General features: G+C 39.9%; 1 protein-coding gene across 1 annotated transcript; it reads right to left on the minus strand.

Moving 5' to 3' along the window:
• Positions 1-5,674: 5,674 nt before the first annotated feature.
• LOC308126540 (single-minded homolog 1-like) lies at positions 5,675-13,721 on the minus strand (the record flags this gene model as incomplete). Its single annotated transcript, XM_080491042.1, has 11 exons — positions 5,675-6,420; positions 6,789-7,176; positions 7,275-7,431; positions 9,648-9,795; positions 9,986-10,092; positions 10,259-10,458; positions 10,798-10,883; positions 11,362-11,470; positions 11,661-11,750; positions 11,852-11,934; positions 13,547-13,721. 11 exons carry the CDS (start codon positions 13,719-13,721, stop codon positions 5,675-5,677), a joined length of 2,289 nt encoding a protein of 762 aa, XP_080347168.1.
• Between the last annotated feature and the right edge of the window lie 462 nt (positions 13,722-14,183).

The following is a 14,183-nucleotide window of genomic DNA, read 5'->3' on the forward strand; positions in this document are numbered from 1 at the left end:
ACACAGAGAGAGAGAGGGAGAGAGAGAGAGAGGAGGAGGGAGAGAGGGGACATGGATCCTCTGTGGCTCTGTGGATTTGGCAGGAGTGAAAGCAGTGAGAAGAGCGCTGATACAAGCCAGACTCAAGCTGTGGGCAAATCAAGCGTGAAATCGGGAACAAAGGGATTCACAGGATTGGAGGGCATTAGATTCACACTGTCTGAGCCTGTGTGTGTGTGTGTTTGTGTGTTTGTGTGTGTGTTTGAAGCTCAGGATATTGTACTTGTAGTCTTTTTTAATAGCCTTATTGCAGAGAGATTAGCTAGTTTTCAAATTAAGGTGGATTTGTTTAAGTGATCACGCGTTTTTCATGTTCGTGATTCAAAACACAACATTCAATGAAAGTAACTTGCAACAAACTATTTTTCAAGATTTATGACGTTTATTCCCTGTGGCGTAGGCGCTTTAAATGTTTTTGCGGCTTTGAAACAAAGCAGGCACTTTCAAGTGAAGGAATTGCAGATAGTCAATTTGTGGGAACTCTGAATAGTGTAGACTCATATGGTCCATCTCCTTTGCATACATGACTAGCATTAAATACTGAGTTATCATACTTAGCAGTCTTAATCATTGTCTAACCACAGAATGTAAAAAATGTTTCTTTTTTTTTATATATATATAATTGCAGCTTTCATAATATTTATTCCATGTAAGTGACTTCAGTGATCAAAAACAGAACCAACATAATATAGTCAAATCAGCCACAGTTAAATATAGTATCTTTTTGTGCCGTGGAACTTCATTATTGGCTTAAAACTGTTGTTTATTTTGACTCAGTTCCACTTAGGACATTTTGCAGGTGGTAATACTCACTTTGCACCAAATGTGCTGCTGAGGACTCTCACAGATTCCATTTTTTTTTTTTTTTGCCAAAGTCTTCTTTGAGAAAATGTTGAAATAAATAAATTAGCATTTCAAACAATTGCTCATATGGCTCATCAAATTAATTTCCAGGTAAAGGGTTAGGGTTTTATACATGCAGTGATTATGATGTATCACAGTGTACATTTCGACGTTGCATGTTGTAATTAGCAACATGTTTTGTAAGATGAATTAGTTCTTTAAACAAACCTCTACAACACAAACCCTACTTCAACTCAGATTTGCAGAGTCTCCTGAGTCAGCCAATCAAATCGACCAGATGACCTCAATATCCTGTTCCACCCAATCAGAACATCTAAATGTCCTCTGGTGCAATGAGCTCTGCTGCAGAGGTGTCACTAAGGGTGCCGGTTGAGTGATTTTCCCAGGTCCTGTGCTATTTTGCCCTTGGTTGACTCATTTGCAGGCAACTCACCACCACGAATGCACAACTTTTTTTTTTTTTTTTTTTTTTTCTTTCTTCCTGTGAAATGTCTTCATGCCCACTCAAGTGTTTGCATGGTTTCACACTATGCAGCTGTGTTTTGAGACCGGATATGTAAAGGGCTGCTATTTCCAAGGTGATTTCAGAGAAGAGGAATTAAACAATTAGAATATGTCAGCTCACACTCAAAGAGGTCATAAAGTACACACGGAACAGAAAACATGTTGAAACATTTTCCTTTGCTCTCGAGCTGCTTCATAAGGATGACTCCTCTCTTGAGCGCCAGGTTGAATTATGGAGGCACTACTGAAAGAACACTTTAATTGATGTATGAATATGCAGTTGCGCCTCAATCCCAGCCTGAAATCAATCAACTGGACGTTCAGTGGCTATTCTGAGCCTTGCCACCTGCACCCTGGTATTCTGTGGTCGTTTGAGGGTTTAGGATCAGTTTCTCCTTCACTGCAGTTGTGAAACCCTGCAATCTTTTTCCTGTGGCTCGATAGTTCACCTCCACACAGAGTCCGACAAGTGACACGACAAGCATGCTTATCTTCTCAAGCCTCAAGTGCTTCAAAGTGTAAACAAAGTTGATTCTCCCATGCTTTTTATGTGCCGTAGCGCATAGTTAGATGATCCTCATTTGCTTTAAATTTGCATTGATGTGATTCCATACGAGCGGTAGAAGAGGGAAGTGATGAATGCGACACAGCTACACTTGTATGTTACTATCAAACAACAACAAAAATCAGCTTTTCTCAGCTGTATTATTGCTACTATTTACACCATTGCTTTGTTACAATAGTGCAAATTTCCTACATTTCCCATATGTAAATTATTTTTTTTGTCCAGCAACTAAACAGAAAATACTATGAATCACTCAAAAACAAGTTTCATTTTATTCCTATTTTAATTCCTACTTCACTGCAGTCGACACCCTCCGGTCTCACAGTGAGATCATCCCTGGTTGAGGTCCTTGTGTGTCCTTGTGTGTGTGTGTGTGTGTGTGTGTGTGTGTGTGTGTGTGTGTGTGTGTGTGTGTGTGTGTGTGTGTGTGTGTGTGTGTGTGTGTTTCCTTGAGGTTTTCATTTCAATAAACATGTTTTTAAAATTGATTGGTGACTGTAAATCCACCATAGGTGTAAATGATTGTGTGTGATTTTGTGTTTCTCTGTGTTTGTCCTGTGATTTACTGGTGTTCCCTGCATTTATCCCTACGACCCTAAGTTTTATCAATTATTATTAAAAATAGATGGGTGTACACAATTGTGTGATGCTACAGTTGTTTTAGTGAGCTTGCGTCCTTATATTTTTCAGTATTAAATTTAAACAAAAGATATTAGTCACACTTCCAAAAAAAAGAAAAAAAAAAAAAAAGTCCTCCAGCATTCTTAGATTATTAGCAAACAATAGAGTTGATGATATGGGATAATCATGGTGTATTTTATACCATGAAAAAAAACATAACACAAAACATTCGCATTTAATTTCACCTATAAGAATGTTTTCCAGCATTTAAAGTGCATAACTTCATATCTGAACTTAATATAATAACTTCATTATCATGAGGGAATTCACATTGTCTTTAAGAAATAGCAATTTGCATTAATACTGTATAACTAACTGTCCATACTTTTGTTCAGTTACATTACATTTTCAAATATGGGACTTTTACTCCTTGAGGAAACTTTACATTGTTTTTATTATTCTTGAAATTTTATTTATACAGGTAGGTAAATTGAGAACCAGGTCTTATTTGCAATGACGACCTAGAAAAGAGTCCGCATAATAAATCTACTGATAAAGGTAAAGTGATGCGAGCGCTCATCCATCACTGCTAGTTATCTTTTTGATCTCACTTTCTAGAAATATATGCGAGAAAGCTGTAGGTCTTCCTCTTCACTGGAATTAAACCCGCCAGCTTTTCTTTTACTCTTGGCCTCCATAATCACCTCCTTCGTTTTCTGAACTAAAGTAAGAATGAGAAGAGCTTTAGTGAAGCGATATGCTGGGGAGATGTGTGCAAAGTCTGGGCAAAAGGCCCAGTGTAGCCACATTTTTAGCTGATTCTACACGTGAAAGCCTTCAGGGCACATCAGGCAAAATCCCTGGTGTTTAGGAGGGGGGAAAAAAAAAAAAAAAAAAAAAGGTCTGATTATTGCAGTATCTCAGCAATAAACACAGTCAGCCAGCACTGAACACAGTCACACACGTGCAGCGCTCACAAACTTCCATGATGTCAGAAACAGAGTGGTATAGTAGTTTTGAATCCATAAATGACGGCAGCAGTGATATCTGGCCGACCTTCTGATGGGCACGTCAGCATTGACTTATGGGAGTTCTGCAGTCAGGCCCAGCCCGTCCAGGCAGCCCGCGCCGCTCCAGCTCCACGGCTACATGTGAATAACTTTGCATACATTAAAATACACAGCAGAGAAATTGCCTCTGAGCAGAGGTCAGAGTGGCTAAATGTGCAAGTTCAACTGCTCCAAACAGCAGAAACGTGTCACTGCAAGTGCATTTAGAAACAGCTCAGTGGGCATAGGAGCACTTTCCCCTTGTTGTAATGAGCTGTTCAACAAATTATTTTTTTTTTTTCAATGTGTTTCGGAAAATTATCGTCAGTAATTCCCAGTCTGAATCTCTCACTATTTATTCCTACTTTCACTGATCCTCGTTTTTAAAAATCTAATCAGTTGGTGCAACTTGACAAAGCTGATATACGCCATATTCATTTCCCAAAAAAAGACACTGTGGAGTCAAATCTTTCTATTGGGAGAGGTCTTATTCCAAAATCATATTTATAAACACTGCAATTAATTTTTAATTCATTATTCTCATATCATAAATATTCCCAAAGAAATTTAAGGGAATAAAAGGAGAAATTACTGAGCCCTTGTGTGTTTTTATATTGTTGTCTTTTTTTCCCCCGTGTGTGTGTGTGTGTGTGTGTGTGTGTGTGTGTGTGTGTGTGTGTGTGTGTGTGTGTGTGTGTGTGTGTGTGTGTGTGTGTGTGTGTGTGTGTGTGTGTGTGTGTGTGTGTGTGTGTGTGTGCGCGCGCGCATTTCACTCACCAGCTTTAACAGCTATGACAAAAATCGACACAGACAAAATTTAATTGATAGCAATTGTATTGAGATTTAAGAGACTTTTAAACCAACTAATAAATAAACTTGTCACTTCTTGTTCAAAAGTTCATCTTGTGATAATATTTACATCATAAATTAAAATAAAATCGAAAGACATTAAACTCAATTTAGATGTTTGTATCAATCTTTTAACCCTTTTACACTGGCATGGCACTGGAACAAAGCAAAAACATTGTTTTCGTTGTTAAGAATTGAAAATGGAGCAAAAGTTTAGGATTTTACAGTATACTATTCATGTCCTAATCGGTCTGGCAAGTGTTCAATGGTATGTAAACAATACTATTTTACCTACAATTTTATGTTGATTTACAGTATACAATGCCTGAATTTAAAAGGCATAGAGAAAATTACACAAGTTAATTTGGTAATATCTCCTCACACTCTAAATAAAGGCATTAAACATACACAATCAGGCATTTGCAAATTGATCTGTATATTTTCCACTTCCACTATCAGAGGATTTCTTTTTTTCCTGCAGTTTTTTCCACTTGGCTTATTTTTTAAGCCAAGTGAATTATGGTGTGATCCAAACACCAAAATGTTTTTAATGTCACATTTTCTACTTAGACAGAAAAAAGACACATACATAAAAACAGCCCACTGACAAATAAATACCAGCAAACATTGACATCTTACAATAGTGAAACACGTTCCTTTGCAATGTTGCACGTCATGTGTCAAACATAATGTGTCGGTGCAATGGAGTTTTCAGGTGAAAGGGCAATGGAACAACACATTTTCTTACTGCCTTTGGAAATCATGTCCAGGACAGATTAACTCACACAGCCAATGGGGCGTGAGAGGTCTGGGACTGAAACACTGGCTTGATGTTTAGCCAGCCTTTACAGGGAGGGTAGTTGAGTTCACCGCCCTGGAAATAACACTATATTCCTATTTAATGGAGCAGACCTCCTTCCTGTGCCAGGTGGCATATCAAATGTCACTTCCTGAACTGGATCCTTAAAGTCTTGGAAAAATCATCCTCTTATGATAAAGAAGGGGAAATGGTACAATGCAAAGGCCTGACAAACACAAGTTCTGCTGAATGATCCACCAAAGGGACATCAAACTAACACAGTTGTCTTGCATCCACCTTTTGCACCAGGCCCCCTGGTTAGTGTTGCAACACCAACGGTATTATCCTCGTTTAGACAACAGGACCCATCTGCACCAGATATCGTCAGCTGCCGTTGGTTATGATCACTGATGTGGGCTTGTGTCCCTGTATCTGCTCGGCCTGCATTCTCACATGAGAGGCCACATCATACTGGACTCCTCCACAGGCCAGGCCAGAATAACTTCGCAAGGTCTCCGGGTCGTACAGATGCTCCAGGGAGTACCCAGTCAAGGCGTAGGCTGTTTGCCTGTCCAGTGCCTGCCTCTCCTGAGCTTGGTAGAGCAGTGGACTCCCCTGTGGTTGTGAAGCATGTGGGGACAGCTCTGTCTGCATGTAGTCCTTGGCGAGGGAGAGGCCTGATCTTGGGATACCATCAGAACTGGGGCTGCTGAGACGGGACAATGAAGCAGGACTGGTCGTGTTTTCGTCATTGTCATGGGCTGCGAGCATTTTGATGCTGTCTCTGTGATGAAGGCGTTCAGAGGGGAGGTCAATACTGGGGGCTCCTGGGCCTCGGCACACCACACTAGGCATGGCGATCTGAGAGTGGTGGGCAAGCGAGGAGGTGAAGCACGGGCTGTGAGTTTTGGTCAGGCCGGAGACATCCAGCGGCGGTACCTTGTGATGCTGTAAGCGGTTCTCTTCCTCTTTGATCATTTGCTGTGTGGCACGGATAAGCGTCTCCATCTTGCTTGGCTCTCGAGGGCTTGCTTGGAACTGGTCCCCATGGTATCGCTCACCTGAATCACTTGTGGACCCGCCCCCATCAGGTGAACTCACCACACTGTCTTCGTCCCAGTGACCCCGTCCTGTAAAGAAAACCAGTTGCTTAGGTTTACAACGACCAATTATATAAGTTACACAGAATTAAAAAAAATACTCAATGTTACACGTTTAAATTCTGCTTGAAACGCAGAAAGAATCACAGTTTGACTGGGTATTTTGGCTGAAGCAACATTGGGGCTGTTTTACTGTTCGAGGATGAGAAATGTGAAATAACTTGGCTTTCAATTGCAGGCAATTTTTGAACAGATGGAAGCAATCGGCACACTGGCAAGAAAGGGCGTAAACAACTTAGCATGTCCCATAATAACATTTGGGAAACAGCTACCAGGAGAAGCTAGGCCAGAACTATTTTCAGAGACAGATGGTTGCGTTCTCAACCCTGACACCTCACCATGAATGGCGCCGTGGTAGGATGTGATTTCGTAGCCCTCGCTGCTCTCCACCGAGAATTTTGGCAATGACAGCACAGAGCGTGTGGTGTCCCACCACATCTCTCTCCCGGACTGGGGGGTTCCCAGGAAGTAGCGTCCACTCTGACACCGCACACGGTCACAGGTTGTTGTGTGAGGATGCGTGTGGGCATGGGCAATGTCATCATCAGATAGACCCAGGCCGTAGCACAGGGAGCCTGAGTCTGGATAAAGTCGATATGCACAAGACGCCTCTGCAGCCTCGCTGGGATCCAACAGCTGAGGAGAGGCAGAGTCTGTCAGTGGACTCCCTCCCCACTGGCTGTCCTGGTCAGACTCTGAACGTTCTGGGTTGAAAGCTGAAAATTGCTAAATAAAAACAAGAAGATAGCAGATCGAAGTCATTTAAACCCATTTGTATCAACCAATTGTGCACCAGGCCTAGTTTTTTATTAAAAGAGTGTTACCTGTGGGTATGGTGACACTCTGGCTTTGGCCTTCGACTGAGTCAGACGTGACTTGGTGCTCTTTCTGTCTTCACTGTGACTGTCAGCATATGGAAATGCTGGCTTGGTGGGACTCATTTGGTCTAAGGAGAGCTGCATCCCCTTATACTCGGTCTCCCTTTTGGCATAAAAAAAAAAAAAAAAGACAAACTGTTATCTTTGAACTATTGACAAGTTGAGGGATTTGCAATCCCTCAAGAATTAATTTGAATAACACTGACAAATTTCTACTTCTATTTCTCATACAATAATCATAATTTTAACCAATAACCACAAAAAGAAAATCCAATCCCCTAACATGCACTTCATCTTCAGTGTGGCATTCACACAGTAAATATATCTCCTACATTATATTCATCATGTTCATATTGTCTTTGTGAGCAAGTTTCATGTTGTTATTCTGATGTGAGCTTGGAGGGCAACCTGAACAAACAACTGACCAAACAATACACTCTTCATTGTGTTCAAACATGCATGCATGCTTCATTCAACTTCTACTGCTTCATGGAAATTTTATTAAACTGATATAGTTTTTTCTTGCTAAAAAAAAAAAAGATGTTCTTTTTTGTGTTCGGCCTTTCCAAACCTATAATATGAGCACCATCGGTCTTTCGCATCAAGTGACATAAGTGATTCATTTAATCTCAGCTAATATTGAATACATAGCCATACATACTTAATTTACAAGCACACTTTACATCCCATGAATATTATTACAGCAATTAGAAATTAAAACAACATTTAGGATACATTTGAGATTAAGCCCCCCCCCCCCCCCCCCCCCCCCCCCCCCCCCTAGTTCTGAGACAACTAACAAACACCCTGAAGAAAGTTATTCATTCTACCAGAAAGCAGCGTAACTAAATCTGCACACAGTGCCGCATGCACATGTAGACTATCTCTGCAATAAATTTTCTCTGGAGCCCCTTTGTATTTATATATTTATTTATTTTTTGAATTTTGCTTGGTGCAGATTACTTTCTCCTGTATATGTGCATGTAGTAATGGCAATATGTTGGACATGTTAACCCACTGTCCTGTTGCTGAACTCAATCCAAGTGTCACTGTCGAGGGAGTTAAAAGGCTCCCGTGTCAAGTGTTCAGCAAACATGAGCCTATTCTTAACTTATCACATCAACAGTATGTAATAGCAGCTGCCTGGCATTTTAAACCTTGTGGCCCATTTCTGACCCTGCACTGCCAGCCTCTTTAATATGACTCTAAATATGACCCATTCTTTATGTACAACACCTTTGGGGAAAGGCTATGTTTGGATAGCCCGTGCACAGTGTGAGTGTTATTTGCTCTTGCAGGTATAGTTTGGTGGCTGGTTCTGCATCCTATCTGTGCCCTGCTTGACTTATGTCTGAGCCAATAATGTTGGGCCTTTGTGCAAACTCAGCTGTGTTAGCCGAATTCCACCTCAGGGTCAATGTCAGAGCACCTCATGTCTGAAATACGCCACCAGCCAACCTCCAAACATGATTTATTAATGAATTCTTGTTGGGTTAAAATGCTGTCACGGCAAGGTGATTATTTCTTGTTTATATTTCAAAGGTTTTCTTTGTACTTTTGTTGCATGTGCAGTCACTGATGCCTGAGTCTTAGACCTAATTATGCGATTGGAAATTCACTGTCATTTTAATATAGTTACTTTGTTTTCTTCGAACTGCATTGAGGAAATCAATACTTGGAGTGCAACCTCATGCATGCATGCACGTACAGACTCACACAAATCCTCTATCGTGCGCACACACACGCACGCACAGGCACACACACAGAAAAAGCGGCATGTGAATCAACCAAACCTAACAAGGAAAATCCAACATGTGCTACAGCTATGAGATAGCTATTGATTCCTAGTTTACCGTTTGATCGATTTTGCTTTCCTTAGACTGCAGATCGATGGTGACAGTAGAGGTTTTTTGATGGGGTTGAACCCTGGTGTTTGTCTTGCTGTCTCAAAGGGCCATAGTGTGCTTTGTGCTCTCATAACACACAACTGCCTGAGTCCTGCAGCTACCGTTTTCCGAAGATTTTTGTACAAAGAAGCTGCAGTCATATAAATACGATAGCAAAAAAAAAAAAACAGACACTAAAAATATGCTTAATTCAGGAAAATATGTAATGTGTTTTTCCCTGTTGTTTTTCCCAGGAAACATTTGAAATAGTGTATCTGTAATTTCAGAATCTCGCAAATAAACAAAAAAGACAAAACCAACAACATGTCATATAGTTAGGAAAGCAATCATGACTCTTTTAAAAAGTCTTTTTAAATATGGAATTAATCACTGATTCCAGTTTGTTTCTGATAGATATCAAAGTCAGACTCACGTGAGGACATAGTTAACACTGACAATACAATGTGGTCTTGAAGATCGGCTGTTGTGGACAATGGTGGCATAACTCTGGACCCAGACCCAGCCGCCGTGCTTGGCCAAGAAACGGTAATACTTAGTGGTGACTTGGCCTTTTACCAGCACTGAAGGAGACAAAAGAAACAGACAGGCAAGGGGAGATTAACATACTTAAATTCTCGCATGCATTTAAGAGTGAGTGAGACAACACGTTGGATTGTCTGCACATGTTGCGGCAGGTTGCCTGGGCAGTGGCTATAAGAGAAGGTCAGGCAGCTTATTGTAAAAGCAGAAACGAGTTGGCTTGTAACTCACAGAGGTGGTGCGCACAGCGGAGGTGGAAGATGTCACAGCTGTGGACGTGATGGTATAGTGTTTTTTCTATGAGGTCCTGGGGCTCATATCCTGTCAGCTCAGCTACCCTGGATAGGAATCAAGAAGTCCGAAGCATGCAGAGTGAATTCACGGTATTTCATGTTTGTCTGTTTTTGTTTTTCCAGACAATTGATTTTGTAGCATCAAGCTGTTTGGACAACTTCTTTAAAAACAGTATGTTTAATACTAGGCTTTAAAATACAGTTTTCATACCTGGAGTCAAGGAAGATAAGTTTCATGTCCAAACTGGCTCTGAACATGAACATGTTGCTGTGCAGTTTGATCTCAGTCACAGCACTGGGTGGTAGGGAGTGACCAACAGCCACTAACCCCACATTCTGGTAGCATCCCTCAAAAGGCGATATGTCCAAACTGTACTGACGGATCTTCAGGTAACCGCTGCAGTGAATCACCTGTAATGATGCAGACAAGAGACACAAATAGAGGAAATCATTTTCAAAAGCTGCATATAAATCTACAGAATTATCTTGCTATAGAATGATTGACCTAAAAATAAAAAAAATAAATGCAATATTACAAAAATACAGAACGTTTTAAAAGTATGAATTTAGTGACACTTGAAACAATAAATCACAGGAATACTGTGGTTATTCTCAATATATTAAAACAAGCACAGTGTATAAGGAACAAATAAATTCTCATTACCTTTTTAAGTTGATAAATTGATTATGTATTTATTTTTTTTATATTCAAAGAAATACTTTTCCATCAACCAAAATTCTACTGCCAACCTTGTATCCTCCACTGGTGAGTCCTGCGTTTCTTTTTGCCAGCACGCATTTCATCCGCAAAAAGAAGGAGCGCTCCATTTCATACTCTGAAAGAGGACAAACCATGTTTAAAAGGGGAATATAAATAGATTCCTATCAGAAACCCTCTTGGGAGGAGGAAACATACAAGACGGCGGCCACAAATTGAATATACGCAGCCTCCTTGGTACACTTTTACGCACTGCTGTATTAAAAAAAAGAATGAATAAGTGTTGATAAAAAATACTCAGCGATAACAAAATAATGCAGCACGTGTCAAGATAAAATTAGATGAGAAAATACAAACTGATTTTTAGAATTTCAAACGGGATCCTGTAGGAATAACGTGTTGCGTAAGACGCGCACATGGGTGCAGCCTAAAAGCCTAAATATCCCATGAGCGTTTTCGTCACACGCACACGCAGCGTTTGCTTGAGCACATGCAGGCTGAAGACAGAACGTATTAACGTATTTAAATGGTACATTTCGACGGTTTGGTGCATGTGAATTTGGGAAGCTTTCGAGAGGAAATATATGCCGCTGTACCTTGGACGAAATGTGAGTGATAGGGTTGATGAGGCGTGAGGACAGCTGTCATCTCATCGTGGTCGGCAGGATGGACGTACTCGTAAATACTGTTCCCAGTCAACTCTACCTGTTGAGAATAGCTCCGGTAATTTACGCATATAGCAGTGCCTGCTGGAGGAAATCTTTTATATGCATTCAGGCGTTACAGACGCAACGTGTCTGTTTTGCCAAAGTGGCTGCGACAAAATAAAAAGCAATAATGTTGGAAGAGACAGTTATACTAAATATATATATATTTATATATTGTGTAAACGGACCTGAGAGAGTCCTAAGTGGACGGATGCAGTCTCTGAAATGTACATGATTTTCCCATCTGGAGCGACAACAAAGATGAATCCGTCCAGTGTCTGGAAATAAACAACAAAGGCACTCCGGTTGCAGGTCAGTTAAAAAAATAAAATATAATAAAATAAATAAAAATAAAACAAACGACAAAAATATGTTGTACCTGCAGTAAATGAGATCCCAGCTCCCGTCCTATATTGTCCAAAGATCTTGTCCGACTGGCATGACCCCAAGCTTCACCCAAACCTGCAGAGAAATTAAGCTGCTTGAATACGGCATTTTTTTTTTTTTACAGATAATTAAAAATAATACAGCGTTATATTATTCTTAGTTACGTATAGGGTTACAATTTCAGCCTATTCCCGTTTTTACTAGATTGGATTTAGCAGGCGGAGCACATACGCTCTCGCGCGCTCTCACGCACGCATGCCCGCACACAGTGAAATCCGGAGGCCATAGCTTCTGTTTAAAAAGGCCCTATTACAACTAAAGAAGCATTTTCTGTCTTTCTGCAGGCTTTGTAGATCACACATAGCCTGAGAAGAGAAATCAGGATCCACCAATAACCTATATCAGTATTTAGATAGCGCATGATTTCATTATTATTATTATTATTATTATTATTATTATTATTATTATTATTATTATGCATGTGTAGCCTATGCATTTTCTGTGACTCAAGAAATGTAACGAAGCCTGCGCATGTTTAGATTCTTCGTCCAATAAAAAAACACCGTTGACTGTAATAGGAACAAAGCAAGTAGCCAGTGCTGCTCATTAAAATTCATTCAGTTCCATCAGAAGTCTCATGGAGCTCGGATATCATGGGTAAATTAGGTGTCCGTCTCCCCTGCTGTAAATGAAAATGAAAATAGTTCTCCTCCGTTGGTGGGACATGTAGAATAATATCACTCCAGCAGATGAGAGATAGTAAAAAAAAAAATAAAAAAAAAAAATCGATCCTTAAAAACAAGGATGCATCTCTATATTTTCCAAGCAAAATTGCTAAATATTTTTTGTATGTCCCACAGATATTTTTTCTGTTTTTTGGCACCACCATTTGAGTATAGGTCTTCATGTTTCACTGAGTTTACGGGCCTCTGATGTGATTTCATGGGGGATCATTTGGGGGTGTTTTTTTTTTCCTTCGACCACAGTGGCTGGCTTGGATTCCCTGCGCCTCCTGCTCACACGGCTTTGACTGATTAGAAGCCATGCAGGGCCTTTTTTTTTATATTTCTAATTGGTGAGTCTTGTTCTCAGTCACGCCATCAAAGACGCCTGCAGAGCCTTGTATAAAAAAAAATGGTGGCAGATTGTCTCATTTGGACATCCTGAATTAAAAAAAACGACCATAATCCATTTGTAAAGACTCCTTGTAGACCAACGACACACTGCTGTAATATTCCTTTATTGTTTCTTTAGGGCTTACAGAAAGCCTTTCTGCCTTAATAATGATGTTTAATTTTATATTTGAGCTTATATAACATCACTGAAGAGTTTTTAGGTTTTAGGGATGAAAAGGGTTACATTATAACTTGTATTTTTATTTGGTTTCAACTAATTGAACCTTGTTTTAAACCTTTATTTACTATAAATCCTGATGTTACTTTGCATAAACAATAATATTGTGTGATAATAGACTAATTACAAGTGATCCTCGAATTGTGCATTTTTAATGCAATAATAATTTTAAGAATACATTTTTTTTTAAAACTTTTTCTTGATTATATGACGCGCGTTGCTGAAATGAAATTATGATTTATTGACACTTCATGAACGAGTTTGTCATTAACATTTTGAATGTAATAGATACGAATGAAGAGGAAACTGGTGTGTGTTGGAGCTAGTGGCTCACCCTGAGGGAAAACAATCCTCATCTTCAGGTAACTTGTTGTCAGTCTGATGATGGAGGCTTTGTCTAGCTGCGAGGTGATGGCCGACGGTAAAGGCAGCATTTTAGCCAGCTCATAAAATTCACTGTTCTCCTTTTCCCGTCTAGTCCTTGCGGCCGTTTTGGATTTCTCCTTCATTTCGCCTCTTTTTTCAACTGTATCCTTATTTCTGAGAGATGGTTGTCAGTCAAAACAGCTGTGTGCTTGAATCCCTTGCGCTTTGCTTCATTGTCGTTGGTTTGGAATGGGGGGGAAAAAAATGGATGCAAAAAGAAAAAAAGGGCGAAAATGCAGATTCCAAAGAGCTTAAATATTCCCCGATTTCCTCGTGGATTTGAAGTTACAGTTGAAGTAGCTGTGCAGTTAAACCTCCTTGGTACTGCCGTTGGCCTTCATCCATTTCCTGCAAAATTCATAAAAAATATCACACATATATTTATAAAACTATCACAGATGCGATTTTTTTAACTGCCTATTCGGGTTATTTTGATGCACGTCTGAAAAAGGCCCGTCTCCACTGAGTACAAGATTATTCATTGATTTATTGATAGCATGCCTCAAACATCTGGTGAAGCTGAAAGTTGGATAAAAAGATTTACA

The sequence above is a fragment of the Lipophrys pholis genome, assembly GCF_963383615.2.
Source record: "Lipophrys pholis genome assembly, chromosome: 21".
Classification (NCBI taxonomy): domain Eukaryota; kingdom Metazoa; phylum Chordata; class Actinopteri; order Blenniiformes; family Blenniidae; genus Lipophrys; species Lipophrys pholis.